A 14,942-nucleotide genomic window follows, 5' to 3' on the forward strand; every position below is an offset into this window, starting at 1 on the left:
CTCATAAATTGGGTTTGGTGAGTTTGTGGTTATTTTGATCTGATTCTAACCGGGTTTGTTCGAAATGTTAGTTGGAGGAAGTGGATATATTCTGAGTTAATTTGGTGGAAATTTTAGGGTAGATTTTTAAATTTTGGGTTAAAATTGAATTGAACTAGCAAAGAAGGCAGATTTGTATTGTATACCAAAATAGTATATTGTATACTCTATTGGTATACAATAAATAATTCAAGAGTATATAATTAACTACAATAATATACTACTAATTGTTTTTGAAGGAGTGGACCAATCCTCTTTATACGAAAATAACATATTATATAACATTTTGGTTAATTCAATAGTGTGTAATTTATTGCGTTGAATTGACGAAGAAGAATTTGTACTGTATACCAAAATGATATACTGTATACCATTTTGGTGTACAGTTCATTCTAATGATATACTATAATAGTATACTATATAATGTAATGGTATAATCTTACAATTAGGTCCTTTTAGAATTTTTTTAATTTTTTATTGACAACTAACATTATTTCAGTTTAATAATTGAATTAAAAAAAATTTAAACTCTTTGCGTACAATTGTATACCATGTTGGTATAGCTATGTACTATACTGGTATCATATGTTAGTTAGAATATTTTTTGGTTGTATTAGCTACATTTAATTGGTGCACATTTTGATATTTCTTTAGTAATAGTAGAATAGTACAGTATCTTGAATTTTTTTAATTTTCCTTTATGCGCGTGTATTATGTAATCATTTTGATTTTTTATGCATTTGTTTTATATAATAGTATAATAATACAATATTTTGAAATACATTATTATATTAATATGTAGTACACTATTTTTTAATTTTTCTCTTTATGCATATGTGTTATGTAATAGTAGTATAGTCATATAGTTGCCGGGAATTAACTAGTAAAACTGTATACCATGTTCGTATAGTTATATGCCATATTAGTAATATATGATAGTTTGAACATTTTTTTTGATTGTTTTAGCTGCATTTTAAAGTGAATTCTATTATGAAATTATTTATATGAACATGATTGCAATGCTAGAATTTTTTTGTGCCGATGGACATAGATTATGTGTATTATTTAATAGTTTTTATAACTATAGGCAATTGTTCGAACGACCCCATACAAACTATATACCCTTTTAATATACGGAATGAGCAAGTTGCCTTGCGAATATTTAGCTTGCAATGCGAGCATGTAATTTTCTCATACTTATATTATATCCTTTAATGTTTTGGTATAGTAGTATAGTCGCAGATAGTTGTAGCAATATTCTAGAGCAATCATATACTCTGTTGGTATACATGTATACCATATTGGTATCATATGGTACACTAGAGGTCTTTTTTGCTACCTATATTTTTATTGTATTTTTCAATATTTTATTATCATTACTATTCTAACGAGTATAAATGGAGATTTGGTGGCCGTAGATTATGTTTTCTTGGTCCATAACTAGTAATGTTATTACTAATGGCAGAGTGTGTACTGATATTTGTAGGGAAGGAGATCAAGGTTTATATGCAATCACGCAGAATTAGAAAAGGAACAAGAAATAAAAAAAATAAAAATAAAGGAGTCAAATTTGAGTGAAATAAGTTATGGTAAAAATAACAATAATAGGATCTGGGCAAAAAAATGAATAAAAGAGAAAAAATAAAAAAAGAAATAGAAAACGAGAAAAAAGAAAAGGAGAAAAGGAAAAAAAACGAAAAAAGAAAAGAAACATAAAAATAAAAAAGAATTGAAGATAAAAGAGAAAATTCCCCCATAAAAACTACTATGGGTATGAAATGTAATTAGTTTGATGGTAGAAAAATAAATAAGTAGATAAGGATAAATAATTTTAGAAAAATTTTCATAAAACACTACCTTTTAGTGGTAATTAACTATCTATAGATACCATTTGCTATATTACGAATTGTAGATACGTTTTATGTTGTTATAAGATGTATTAGATGTATTTAAGCTACTGTATTCATGAATACAATAGCAAAAATAGGCGTGAATCAGGGAAGTCCAGCTAATCAGTTGTTGTATTCGAGTGTATTCGACTGTATTCATGGAGTGAAACATGGGATTACAGCTGGACAGATTATTGTATTCGACGGTATTCACGGCGTGAAATAGGGGATTACACTATTTTTAAACGGAAAGTGAATCAATTAACATAATAGACTCCTAATATAACTCAACAAACTCAATTATAACACACAAATTTTGTATTTCCAGTTATAAAAAAGATTCTCAACCAAAAAATACCCCAAAAACATAGCAATCTTCAGAGAAATTAGATAATACATCTGAATACATAAATTATATTAATTAATTAACATATGAATACATTCATGGCATATAATGAGATAGTGAATACAATGAAAACATAGAATACAGCGGGATACATTGAAATACAATAAAAAAAAGACAGTGAATACAATGAAATACATGAAATACAGTGAGATACATTGAATTACAATGAAAAAAAAAGATAATGAATACAATGAAATACATGAAAATACAACGTGATACGTTGAAAATACATTGAAATATATTAACAAAAATTTTCTTCTTCATCGCGATTAATTGAATACTAGGGCTTCTAATTTAATTGAAAAGTTACGGATGACGCCGTTAACATAGAGAAAGATTTCAATGGATTCCCATTGATGACACCATTGAAGGGGTTACTGGGAATCTTTTTGATGCTTACTTGAAACCCTATTTCCTTTAAGCATATCGACCAGTGAGGAAGGGTGATCTATTTCTCGTAAGAGGAGGAATGCGAAGTGTAGAGTTCAAGGTTACTTCCATCAAACGATTCTCTAATTCCAGGAACACAACTAGGTCTTACCACCAAGGAAGAGCTAGGGTTTCTCGTTGGATTGAGATTGAGCATCATGTTTTCAGGGAACGAGGGAAGAGAATGACATGTATCAAGTAGAGAGAGAAAGAAATTAGTGGAACTAAATAACGTATTTAGTGGCTTAGGAGTAGGAGGTAACCAAAATTAGATATTTTGCTATAAACATTAAAATGTATTTATAAAAATAATTTTTTTAAATAATATTTATTTAAAATAAATAAGGTGCTAACCTTTGCTATAGGAGATAAAAATTCTATAATTTTATTTTTGTGGATAACTGTGTCATTCACCCAATTTAACTCTGTGGCCCAAATGTACTTGAATCCTTGGTCCAATGAAATTTTGATGTCTACCGCTACCACCTCCTTCTACCATGGCAGCGGCAGCTATGCTTATTTACTTTTGTTGTTTTTATATATCGAACATGTCCATGTTAATACTCAGATGCTCCATGCACTCTTTACTTTTGTTGCTTTTAAGTTATCGTACATGTCCTAATTAGTGCCCCATAGATGCTCCATGTATTCTGTTGAGAATTCAAACGCTATGTTTATTTCGCATTTGGATTTTATTTGCATATTGTGAGATTTATGTAGTTATCTTACTCTTTATTATGAATCATGTTGGTATTAAATCCATTGTTTGTCGCCTTAGAATGTAGTTAGGGGTTCGCTCGGCGGGAATGCTAGCCAAGTCCCGGTTACGGATCCTTGAAATTTGAGTCGTGACAAAATGTCAGTACCATTCCCTAATTACAAGCTGTTGAATGCAAGCTTAAGTCATTTTTGCAGGGTTCCATGATTCCTGATTTTAGCCATTTGTAGAGTGTATGACATGATCAGAAGTTTAAGAAACACAATAAAAGAAGAAAGGAGCCAAAACACATAGAAGACTACAATATTACTAATATTCTGTTGAATTTTGTCCATTTTTCAATGTGGAAGGAGTAAGGAATTTAACAGCAATTGACTTTAGGGAAATGAAACAAAATAGGTATGCAAATATAGTATATAGTATAGGGCTGCTCTTCCCTTAACCAGAGGTCTCGAGTTCGAGCCCTGGGGTATGAATTTTTTTTTTGGTAGGGAGCGCTCCCCCCGAATGGGGCCCTACGCGACGCGGATCCAAATATAGTTGGGCTCCAGTACAAGTACCGGACAATGGTGGGAAACCAAAAAAATATGGGAGTTCTGCCAAATTGAGGAACTTGAAACAAAGTAATCTTCTATTATTTTATTAGAAATAATAATAACTAATGCACAAAATGGTTACAAAGAAGAGAATAGCCTCCCTCTAAAGCTCACATCAAATAATCCAAATTCATTCGTGCTTGAGTTAGCCAGAAAATCAAACAATAGAGAAAGAACATAGTCAAATTCAGGCTAGATTTAGGAAAATGAACTCACATCAACTAATCTGAAAAGTTCGCTCAAAAATTGGTACGCGCATACCGTTTATGGTCCGGCTAGCTTTTACCTCTTCTCTCCGCACAAGCATCTACCAGCCTGCAGAGCGAAATAGGTCAAAATGATGTCCGCACCTGCGCGTCTAAGGCACATCAATGATTCCATCATAACCCTTTCTTCGTCAATCATTTTTAGAACTCCACCCGCTTTAATCATCGAGTATTCACCTGAAACCTGCAGAGACAGAAACTCAAGAAACTGAAGAAGATGATAGTGTAGAATTGAAGGCAAAATTAATCTTAAAGGATATTGGGCAAAAACTGATTTTCAGATACCAGAAACTGTAAAAGAAGATAATGGTAGGGCATCAAACAAAGAATAAGGAAATGACTTTCTGATGAATATTTATCGGGTCAAAGGTTTAACTTCTCTAAAGCTCCCAATTGGCATTGACAATTGAAAGACGTCTACACTATGATGATTTATTGTGTGTGAATTAGTCCACTAGCAATGGTTGTGTCAACACACCAGGATGCTACTTTAATAAACTCTTATACTTGACAGAACTGAACAATTCAGCAGTTTTGGAAAAACAAGTCTCAAAGCATCATTCATCAAAATCATTCACTTCGCAAAGCGTTCAGCTTTATTTGGAAGGAAGGGTTATTTATTAGCCAAAAAAGGCTTTCTTTTCCCTCAAATCCCTTATAAGATTAAACAAACATGGGCAAGAATCAGAAAGCAAAGCGCAGCATTAACCAAACATACCCTTGAGGGCATAGCGCCAGAAATTTTACTGAGCCCTGTACAGAAACAACTCAAGTCCAGGCTCAGACTTACCAAAAGCTGTAGTTGTCAAAATTTTTACAGAATAGTGTAAAAGGTAAAAGCGGAATTCAAACATTAATTGCAAGTAGGACCTGTTAGAACCATCTGGCATTGATTTTACTTAAAGGCAGTCGACAACTATAGCAAATAAAGACCACTAGCGGAACTTCATAAATGACATTGCTGACAAGGATCAAGTGAACATTTGTCTTAGCTGAATAAAGCATTTTCTCTGTTGGAATACATATTTGTCCTCTAGAGTTGGGTTAGTATTTAAGAATTGCTAGCTTTCACGATATCAAACTTCTGTTCTCCTAAGAAGCCACACTCTTAAATAGTAAAAACTGTATAGGCTGTACAAAGGATTCAAACTCCAAAACCCTTTACAAAAATATTTTTCAAAACCAGAATTCAAAGTACTAGTAAATCGACGAGATCTCTAATTGGTCACACATAAGCATTGAATCCATCTAAATGACAATGCTGAATATGAAGTAAAATCATCTTCTTAAGCACAAACGCAAGAGGCAAAAGTTTTGAAGTTCATAGCAACCTTATATATTTCATTTTAGCCCTCTAAAACCTCAATATAGCCTGAGGCTTCATCATCAGTTCATAATGTTACAGCTCCGACAGAGCAACAATTAGATCATCGCTTTTGACCAGTACGGCTAAGATTGAGCATCAGGAAATGTTCATTGAAACCATTGAATGATGAGAAACAAGCTAAACAAACATCTGAGTACCTGATAGGCAGCAATGGGCAAAGCAGATTTATCCCGAAGAAGCCTTATAATATCCAAATAAGGCAAACCTGGTTTAACCTGATATGCAAATAAAACAACTTTAGAACAGAATGAGTAGTATGCATCCAACTATTCTGCAGAACATCAAAAGCAAAACTGACGAGAAGAATATCAGCTCCTTCAGACTCATCGGCTTGCAGCTCAACTAGTGCTTCTCTGTAATTTGCGGGGTTCATCTGATAACTGCATGTGAAAACCAAGTTCATGGACAAATAAGCTCATTTTGACAATATAAAGAATGATATATTTTTTATAAAAGGAAAATTAATTTTAGTTTGTTGTTCAGTACGTTTTCTTATCTCCAAAACGTGGATTTGAATCTAAAGCCTCCCTGAATGGTCCATAAAACGAGCTTGCATACCTGCATTATGATTCAAGCCAACAAGTTGAGAAAGAGATAGAAGTCGAGTTTCAATATCAAAGAAGCCATAAGGAGAAGATATAAAATAGGAAATAGCCCTGCATTTTAACTTATCAGACCGCTAACACCCGGAACAATCAGAGTGACTGATTATCAAGTTCTCTTGCATGACAGGAACTAGTTCTTAAGCTGCCAGTGAGTGCTTATGTTAAACAATAACATGAAAATTACTATAAAATGCTGTTTATCCATTTAGGCGTGACCTAAACCATGCTGCTCAATGTACAATACAGGATAGGAAAGCTGCTTCACTGAATAGAGAATCAATGTGCAGACAGCTAATTATTCCAGAACAAATTTATAATATCTGCATAACAGAACTAACGATTTTTGACAAATTACTTTGCCGTATAGGACATGATAGAGACATGCTGAAACCCTTCAGCATCGAGAGCTGCTCGAATTGCTCCTACACGACCATCCATCATGTCACTCGGACTGACAACATCTGCTCCTGCTCTGGCCTAAGGCAAAAGAAGAGGGAAGAAACAAGATTGGAAATTGCATTTTTAATCAGACAACAACAACAACAACGACCCAGTGTATTCCCACAAGTGGGTTTGGGGAGGCTGAGATGTACGCAGCCTTACCCCTACCCTAGAGGGGTAGAGTGGCTGTTTCCGATAGACTCTGTGCATTTTTAATCAGAAGTTCTAAAAAATTGCATGCAAGCATAAAAAGTGCAAAGGAAAAGACAAACGGACACCTGATGCATATATGTTTTTAGGTTTGAAAAGCATTACATGCTCAAGGAGAAGCCAAGTTCAAGAGAAGCATCAACAACTCGAAGAATTACTCAATCCAATAACATTTTGGGATATTTTATTCCTTGCTGTATGTTGATTTTTACTGCTTTTCTGTTACAGTACTTGTGCTAGTGTTTTGTGGGCTGCTGGTTCCTTCTTCTCTGTTGTTTTTAGCTCTTATTGGGCTTCTATGCCAATCTATCAAGCTTGCAAGCAGTGGTTCAGATTCTTGTGGATATGAAGGCAAACAATTAGACATGAGAGCAGCAATTGAAAACCCTAGAAGAATTCATTGCCAGTTCACATGGTTCACTTAGAGAAGATTCAAGAGTAAAATTCGAGCAACACTCTCCTCGAAGTTCCTAACCTTTTTTTTCTACGACAAAGAAGTTCCTAACCTAACACTCTTTCAAAAAAACTTTCAGAGTAACATCCACTGCTGCATGTAATGCCACTTATAATAAAACTGAATGATGGTTTTTCTTTTTCCATTATTCTCTTTGACAATCTCCCCACTACCAAGGCTGCAGCGCTATTGCCTTCACCCTCTTAAACCCCACTTCGCCAGCTGTTCCTTCATGTTGCACTTTCTCCCTCCATGTAGTTGTATACCACTTGGGATGACTTGACCTTTTTGAGATTGTAAAATTCTGTACTTTGTAATGACTAAAATCATGTTCAGTCTTAAAACAATAAAAAGAAAGAGATGGTGGCGATCAGAATAATAGTTGCTTTTCAACTAGATCTATATCCGTCAGCCTCTGAGTCCAGCAATATTACATGGGGAGTAGTTTTCCAGTAAGGTCAAACACAAACTACATGCAAAGTAAGAAAAAAAATAAAGAACCTACGCTTCCCAGGTTGATAACTCAGCCTGTAATTCGTCATAGAAATAATTTTCAAGGACCACAAGAAGTGGTGCAACTCAACTAAGGTAAACACACACAATATGTAGTTATGTACACATGTAAGTGATAGAAGCTTGTGTGTAGTGAAGAAGCATTATCATATGAGATAAAAGATACCTGGGCAACCGCCTGCTTACACAACTGATGCACAGTCTCATCATTCATGATAACTCCTGCAAGCCATTACAATTGACAAAATAGTTCATAATCCATGCCTCATTTTTTTTTTTTTTGGCCTCAATGTTAAGCTCATCCATGCCTCATTAAAACTCAAGTTTTCAATATTTCAACTTTAACTCTGTATATGTGTGGTCATTCATTCATAAGAAAAAGCAAAAAGGCCAACAATTTCATGCTTCTTTGTCTTTATACTTCTTCCCTCAACCCCCATTAACAAGAAAATTAGTCCAATTCTGTTCCTTTTATGGAAAAAGAAATATCATTGATGGAGAAAGGAGATACACAATCAACGGCGGATAAGTACAATTTTTTCCAAACAAAATGTTGACGATCATTCACAACTGATGCCATGCTAAAGCTATCAACTGTTGAAACCTTTTCGAACACATACTAACTACAGTACTGGGAAGCTTGATCAACATAGGGGTGCACAGGAAAAACGATACCAAACCAACCAAAAAAACAGACATGCCCTTTGACTTGGTTTGGGTATTAAATAAATAAAACCCATAATGTTAGGTTTGATTCACTACTAGAAAGAAGAAAAAAACCGAACTAACAACATATATAATCAACTTACTATTTACTTTACAGAGATTTTTTTAAGAACTTTATATAATCTTAGCAAACAAAAAAAGTTATCTAAACATATTCATGATGCTTGTGTGATTCTTTTTTTTTCTTTCCATATTTAAGTTATTTAGGAGTGATTTGTTTATTGTTTTATTCAGTAAAGTTAGTAAAGTTTGAAAGTATATATGGATGTTAGATCGTTGTTTGATTTATGAATAAGAATAGTTATCATGTCTCACAGTGAACTTCTCACCTATGGAAGTTTAAATAGATAATAAGTTCATCTGTTGGATTTTTTCTGATGACCGAGAAATCTGCCTAGGGCCAACCCATAGGACCAACTGCAGCCTTCGAAAATAGGGATAATGGGCGAGCTCATCTACCCTTTTCCACTTAAATACTAGGCTTAGTTCTAAGTCACAAGTCCTTTAACCTTTGCCACTTGAACTAATCCCTGGGGGCTTTATCTGTTGGATTCTTGCTAAGCATAAATTGACATATGAGAAGTTTTATCCTTAGCTGTGGATTGAATTTGTATTTCGTTTGACTTAAAAACTGAATAAACCGATAAAAACTTAAACCAGGAAACCGATTCTATCTGGTTTGGTTGGTTTGTATATTCAGAATTTGGTTTGGCATGTGTATGTAGCAAACTGACATAGTTGGTTCGATGTAATTCTGCAATAAACGGTTTTTCTTTTAGGCTGGGATGAATGGAATACAATGTCTTACCATCTTCTCTGACAATGCCATCATGCCCATCAGATGAATATGGATCCAAAGCAACATCAGTGTAGATAACCTATCGACGATGCATCAAACATCAGAGGAAGAACCAGAGATTCCCCACACAGCAGTTTAAGCAGATAAAAAGAAACCTGGTAAAGTGTATCTACATACAAGATCGGGGTATTTGTCTTTCAGCAAACGTATAGCTCGAGGCACTAATCCATTTTCATTGTATGCTTCATCTCCTGTAGAGGTCTGAAGTTACAGAAAACATGTTATATAATCTCAACTCAGATGGTACATGGAAATTTATGCCGGTAAAAGAGGACCTTTAAAGCATCTGGAACTTTAGGGAAGAGCACAATGCTGTTGACGCCAACATCCCTCGCCTTCGAGACCTGCAAAAGGAAAAAACATACATCTAATTGTTTCAAGAAAATGCACAAAAGTATTACAAAGGTGCCATGATTGAAGTAAATTATGAATTTGTGAATGATATTCTATGTATATTTAACCAAGCCACCTTTGGCAAACAGCCAGATTGAAACTGAAGCACTACGAAGATTTATATGGGCGTCAAAGAGCATAAAATAGTAAGTGTCAAGAATGGTGATATTCTGAAAGCTGGTTAAATTCTAGAAATGCTGTCGTTCCGTTTGGTATTTAGTTCTCAATCCGACGCAGCAAGCAGAGCAATCAATTGCAGCCTGCAAACCCATCTATAGCCTATCCATTTATCACTAGCTAAAACTTGGAACAGGAGGGAGCAGTGAATTATACTACCAGATCAATTAGGGAAAGAAGAACTGAATTAAGGAAACCAAATGTTGAAACTCTGGTCTAAGAATGCAAAAGCCAAAATGGAGGATGAAGAATCATAGGAATAGCTGAGTCACCAACCTCTTCAACAAGACCATGTCTCCATCCAAGCCTATAACATCCAGGCATTGCTCCGATAGGTGTGTCCTCTTCACCTGCAAGTGCGTGCAATTTGTAAAAAGAGATGAAGAGAGGTTTTTAGCAGAGAAGGAAATAACTCATACAAGTACTCACCCTCATGAATAAATAGTGGATATACAAGATTTGCAGGGCTTATATTTGTTTCCTGGAATGCAGCCCTAACTGCTGGAGACCTACGATTACGGCGTGGTCGCCTATTAATTGGCTATACAAGCAAAATCCAATCATTAGTTATAGGCACATGGCAAATCAATCATATCAACTTCCTATGCATTCTTGAGTCTGTATTAAAACGTTACCACCAAAAATTCACAAAAAGTCTGCCAATTCAACCAAGATGTTATCGTTTTACAAACTAAACAAGTTAACACTGCTACTTACCAAATAATAAATGTGGTACTCCTTGACAGCCTACTAGAAGTTGAAGGAATAAGCATTAATTACACCATCTTCAGAATCAAGTATCCATAGGGATGTATCACAAAGATGGCTAAGTATCTTGTGTGAATGGAATTAAGACCCTTGAAGTTTCTAAAATTAACAGAAAGCCCCTACAGATTAATATCGTTTAATTTTGCAAGTATCAAACTGAACATTCTGCATCCTGCGTCCCGATAAGAATAGTCAAAGACGTTCAGTGAAGCTGTCATTAGACCTTATCAGTAAACTTCAAAATTTTATAGTCGCTGCAACTCTTTCATGGTATGGTTGCTTTCCTTAATAAGGCTTTCGGTAGCTGAAACTTCTGAAAATGTCATACAAAATCTTGAAGAGGCTAAATAAAGCCTCGAAAGGTAATAACACCCATCAGCATCAGTTTCGTAGTCTTCCAATAGCACTCTATCATTTCTGAAACTTCTGTCATAGCATTTAAATTCTGTAGATGAATCAATTGTTCATATCCTAAGCCAGTTATATTTATTGAGATGCATATACTCAATTGTGATTAAGTTATCACAGCATATTTGTTCTCCACATCTTCTGTTATTCCCAGAGTTGGTAAGTTACTTGTCATTCAAAACAACGTATAATAAATGCAACTACACCATACTCAATTACATTTGGCTAGCTAGTTCAATTAAAAACAAATAGACACTCTAGACTCTTTCGTATCAAATTCTGGTTAAGATTTTATAGGAAATTAGAAACTGACTTTCAGCAGCTTAGAATGAAAATGACGGATATCTAGAACACTTCCTCACCATTTCCATGATTGAAAATCAACATATTTACAGGTAATGATAAGTCTCAAACTAACCAGTGAAGACACAATAGGGGTACCGGCAGGTGCAGCCGGCTTTGGTGGAACTGGAGGAGCTTCCGGCGCATTTCGGGCAACCACAGCAGCTTCACACTCCTCATCACTCAACCCCATCTTTCTCAAGGGCCCTGAACCAGACCCTTTATCATGCCCTTCGTTGCTGGACCTTATGGTCAACACCCTCCTCCGATTCAACCTAATAGAAGGCCGTGCACACAGCAAATTTGGCGATGGTTTCACTGTCACCTCAAACTTCACAGCTCCAATATTACAAGGTGAGTTCAACATTGCCGCGGAAGCCATTATTGCTCAGATAAGCAGCACTACAATACGATGGAAGATGCGCAAATTACAGTTCTAAATTTCAGAACATGAATACCAGAAAGACTACATTATAAAAAAATATATATAAAAAAAAGGGTAATTTAAGCTTTAGAAAGCATAATGTGCGGAATTTCTTAATTAATTTCGCAAAAGCCAAGAACTTTCAAATGCATCATTTTACTGAAGCAAATCCATAAAAGCAAAAACCAAAAGAGAATATATCACTAAAATTTGAATTTGAGCATTCCAAAACATAATGTTCTAATAATTCTATTAGTAAAACTAATAAGAACAAGAACCTAGAAAAAGTTCATTACAAGACTAGAAATTTTAGCATTTGTAAGCACAATGGAGATGAACATATGATTTCTTGAGTTGATTGGAGAAAACCCAAAAAAGACATACTTCCAAATTCACCTATCCACGTAAGCAAATCCAATAACAAGAAAAAAAAAGATTGCATTACGAGAATTGAATTTGAGCACTCTAAACCGTAATTGAGCTAAAGATTTTTTTTTTTGAAAATTTGGCAAAACACACTAAATTCCGATATGTATCAATGAACTGCAGTAAAACCCCCAAAGAGCTTATAGTACAAAAAATTGAAATTTGAGGCATTGAAAAGCAAAATTGAGCAAAAGATGTGAATTTTTCTCAAATAATTCTGAACACCCAGAAAAAATCTTGACAAAGAGAAGCAAAATTTTACCTCAGAATGGAGGAAGAGAGGGAGAAGGAGAGTAATCTTATCTGGAGATCAATAAAGAAGGCTAATTGACGGTGAAACTGACAAAGAAGATAGATTTCAGTTGGCATTTTCCAAGTACATACTCTATTCTATTCGTCGTCAAATGTTGTTTGCTTCTTGATGGGGCCCCGTGGGTACTTTATCACCATTTCTTTTCTTCAACAGTAATCTTGAATTTTTGATTTAGGGATATAACTTTTGAATTATTTTTTTTTGTCAATCTTGATTTGGTGTAAATTTCTTTTTTATAGTTGTTTCGAAATTATTTACCAAAATGGTAGAACCGTCACTATTTTCTATTTATTTTGATTATTATACACGAAAAGGGGGGAAAAGAGATGCTAAAATGTGAAATTACTCACAAAATAAGCTGGTGTTCAATTCTATTAAAATCATCACATCATTAAATGATTAACCAATGAAATCTTTTCAAAAGATTTAATGCTAAAAGATCTTTCAAAATAATTATCTCCGAGAAAGCTGATAATAAAATCATTTCAAAGTCGCCAAGAATTAAACGATTTTAATGAAACATTTATTAGTAAGTGACCTTTTGTAATTAACATAAATTAGTTTATTAAATGAGAGTACGTTTGTAAAGGCATCTAGAGATTTAATTTGTATATAATTGGATATAATTATATAGTTTAATATGATGGTTGGCCAAGTAATTATATCAATATGGAAATGATGTAATTGAAGGTGGAATTAAACTATTCTTAAGGGCATGTGATAATTGGTGGTACTTATTGTGTAATTACAACGACAAGCTAATATTACTTTGGTCCCAATTTATGTGATGATATTTATATTTAACTAAACACAAAGTTTAAGAATGAAAGACTAACTTTTAATTTATGGTCTAAAGCAAGTCATAAATATTTATTTTATTATAAATCATATCAGAGTAAAAGCAAAGAGTGTCACAGGAAATTAAGACATATGGAGTATAACTTGTCTAATTCTCTTTAATTCTTCTATTACCAAATAAGAGTTACTAAATATGGAAAAAGGGATAAATTACCACATGAATTGCATGATATGTAATTGAACAACACAAGCAAGATTTATCACTTTTTTGACAAAACAGGAAAATATATATTATAACTACGGAATAGAGTTTGTTACATCACCGCCATAACTAGACGACGTAAGAACACTGATATTGCCTAAGTTGGCAAGATTAATACACACACTAGTAGATAGAGACTTAATAAGGTAAACATTGACATCCCTATCTGCATCAAGCTTATTTATAACAAAAGGTGGTGGCCTATCTAACACAACATGAGATTTTGGATTGTTGAGAGCATCCTTTGCCAGCTTGTGCGCAACTTGATTTCCATCCCTAAAGTTATGCTGGATTGGTGGGTCCTTCAGCTGGTCCATTAACTACCTACAAGAAGAAATAGTCATGTGATGAGATTTATAATCCTCGTTTAGAGCTTTAATAACTTTAGTTGAGTCAGTTTCTATCACTAATGGAGTTAGTCCCTCGTTGAAAGCTAAGATGAGTCCCTCTTTGAGAGCTTCCAGCTCTAAGTGGAGGGCTGTTGATGTTGGGCATTGGTGCTGAAACCCTAGAATCCAATTGTCGTTACTGTCTCAGATGATTCCTCCTAGACCTGTCAAATATTCTTTCTCACGAAAGGCGCCATCAAAGTTAGCTTGAGATAGCCATTGTGAGATTTGTACCACATAATGTTGATTGTATGGGTGAGGACACGTAGCTTTTCATTTTGAATGAGGAGTTTATATTTAGTGGCAATATCGATAGCTCTTTCGAGGGAGGCATTATGAGAGGTGTTGTCCATATTGTTTTTATTTCTGTTAACCCAAATGTTCCAAATAATAAAGGGATATAGCTCGAGCCATGTGAGGAAAGGTGACAATGTTGGAGTATTAAAGTCTCTTATACTAATAAGCCAATTGTCTTTGTGCTTATTGGGTCATTGTTAAGACATTTAAATATCCAGATATCGCGGACCATTTTACACCTAATGAAGATGTGATCATTTGTTTCATTTTCTGATTTACAGGTTGGGCAAATAGGGTCTATGTTAATACCAATATAGTTGAGATAGGAACGAGTAGGAAGTTTATTATGAAGACATTTCCATAAGAAATATTTTATTTTATTGAGGCATTTGAGGTTCCATATCCAA

At 34.3% G+C, this 14,942-nt stretch overlaps 1 protein-coding gene across 2 annotated transcripts; it reads right to left on the reverse strand.

Moving 5' to 3' along the window:
- Nucleotides 1-4,094: 4,094 nt before the first annotated feature.
- On the reverse strand, nucleotides 4,095-12,893 carry LOC107798564 (delta-aminolevulinic acid dehydratase, chloroplastic-like). Of its 2 annotated transcripts, XM_016621577.2 has the most exons (13): nucleotides 12,739-12,893; nucleotides 11,703-12,028; nucleotides 10,538-10,649; nucleotides 10,385-10,458; nucleotides 9,814-9,882; nucleotides 9,656-9,739; nucleotides 9,488-9,557; nucleotides 8,120-8,175; nucleotides 6,691-6,812; nucleotides 6,217-6,288; nucleotides 6,029-6,110; nucleotides 5,868-5,945; nucleotides 4,095-4,527 (listed from the first exon to the last, which is right to left on the reverse strand). In XM_016621577.2, exons 2-13 carry the CDS (start codon nucleotides 12,006-12,008, stop codon nucleotides 4,360-4,362), a joined length of 1,293 nt encoding a protein of 430 aa, XP_016477063.2. In that variant the 5' UTR covers nucleotides 12,009-12,028; nucleotides 12,739-12,893; the 3' UTR covers nucleotides 4,095-4,359. The 2 variants fall into 2 exon arrangements, with proteins under 2 accessions (XP_016477063.2, NP_001312577.1); NM_001325648.1 differs by lacking the exon at nucleotides 12,739-12,893 and having other exon boundaries at nucleotides 4,360-4,527; nucleotides 11,703-12,008.
- Nucleotides 12,894-14,942: the final 2,049 nt, after the last annotated feature.

The sequence above is a fragment of the Nicotiana tabacum genome, chromosome 1 (genome assembly GCF_000715075.1).
Source record: "Nicotiana tabacum cultivar K326 chromosome 1, ASM71507v2, whole genome shotgun sequence".
Taxonomy (NCBI): Eukaryota; Viridiplantae; Streptophyta; class Magnoliopsida; order Solanales; family Solanaceae; genus Nicotiana; species Nicotiana tabacum.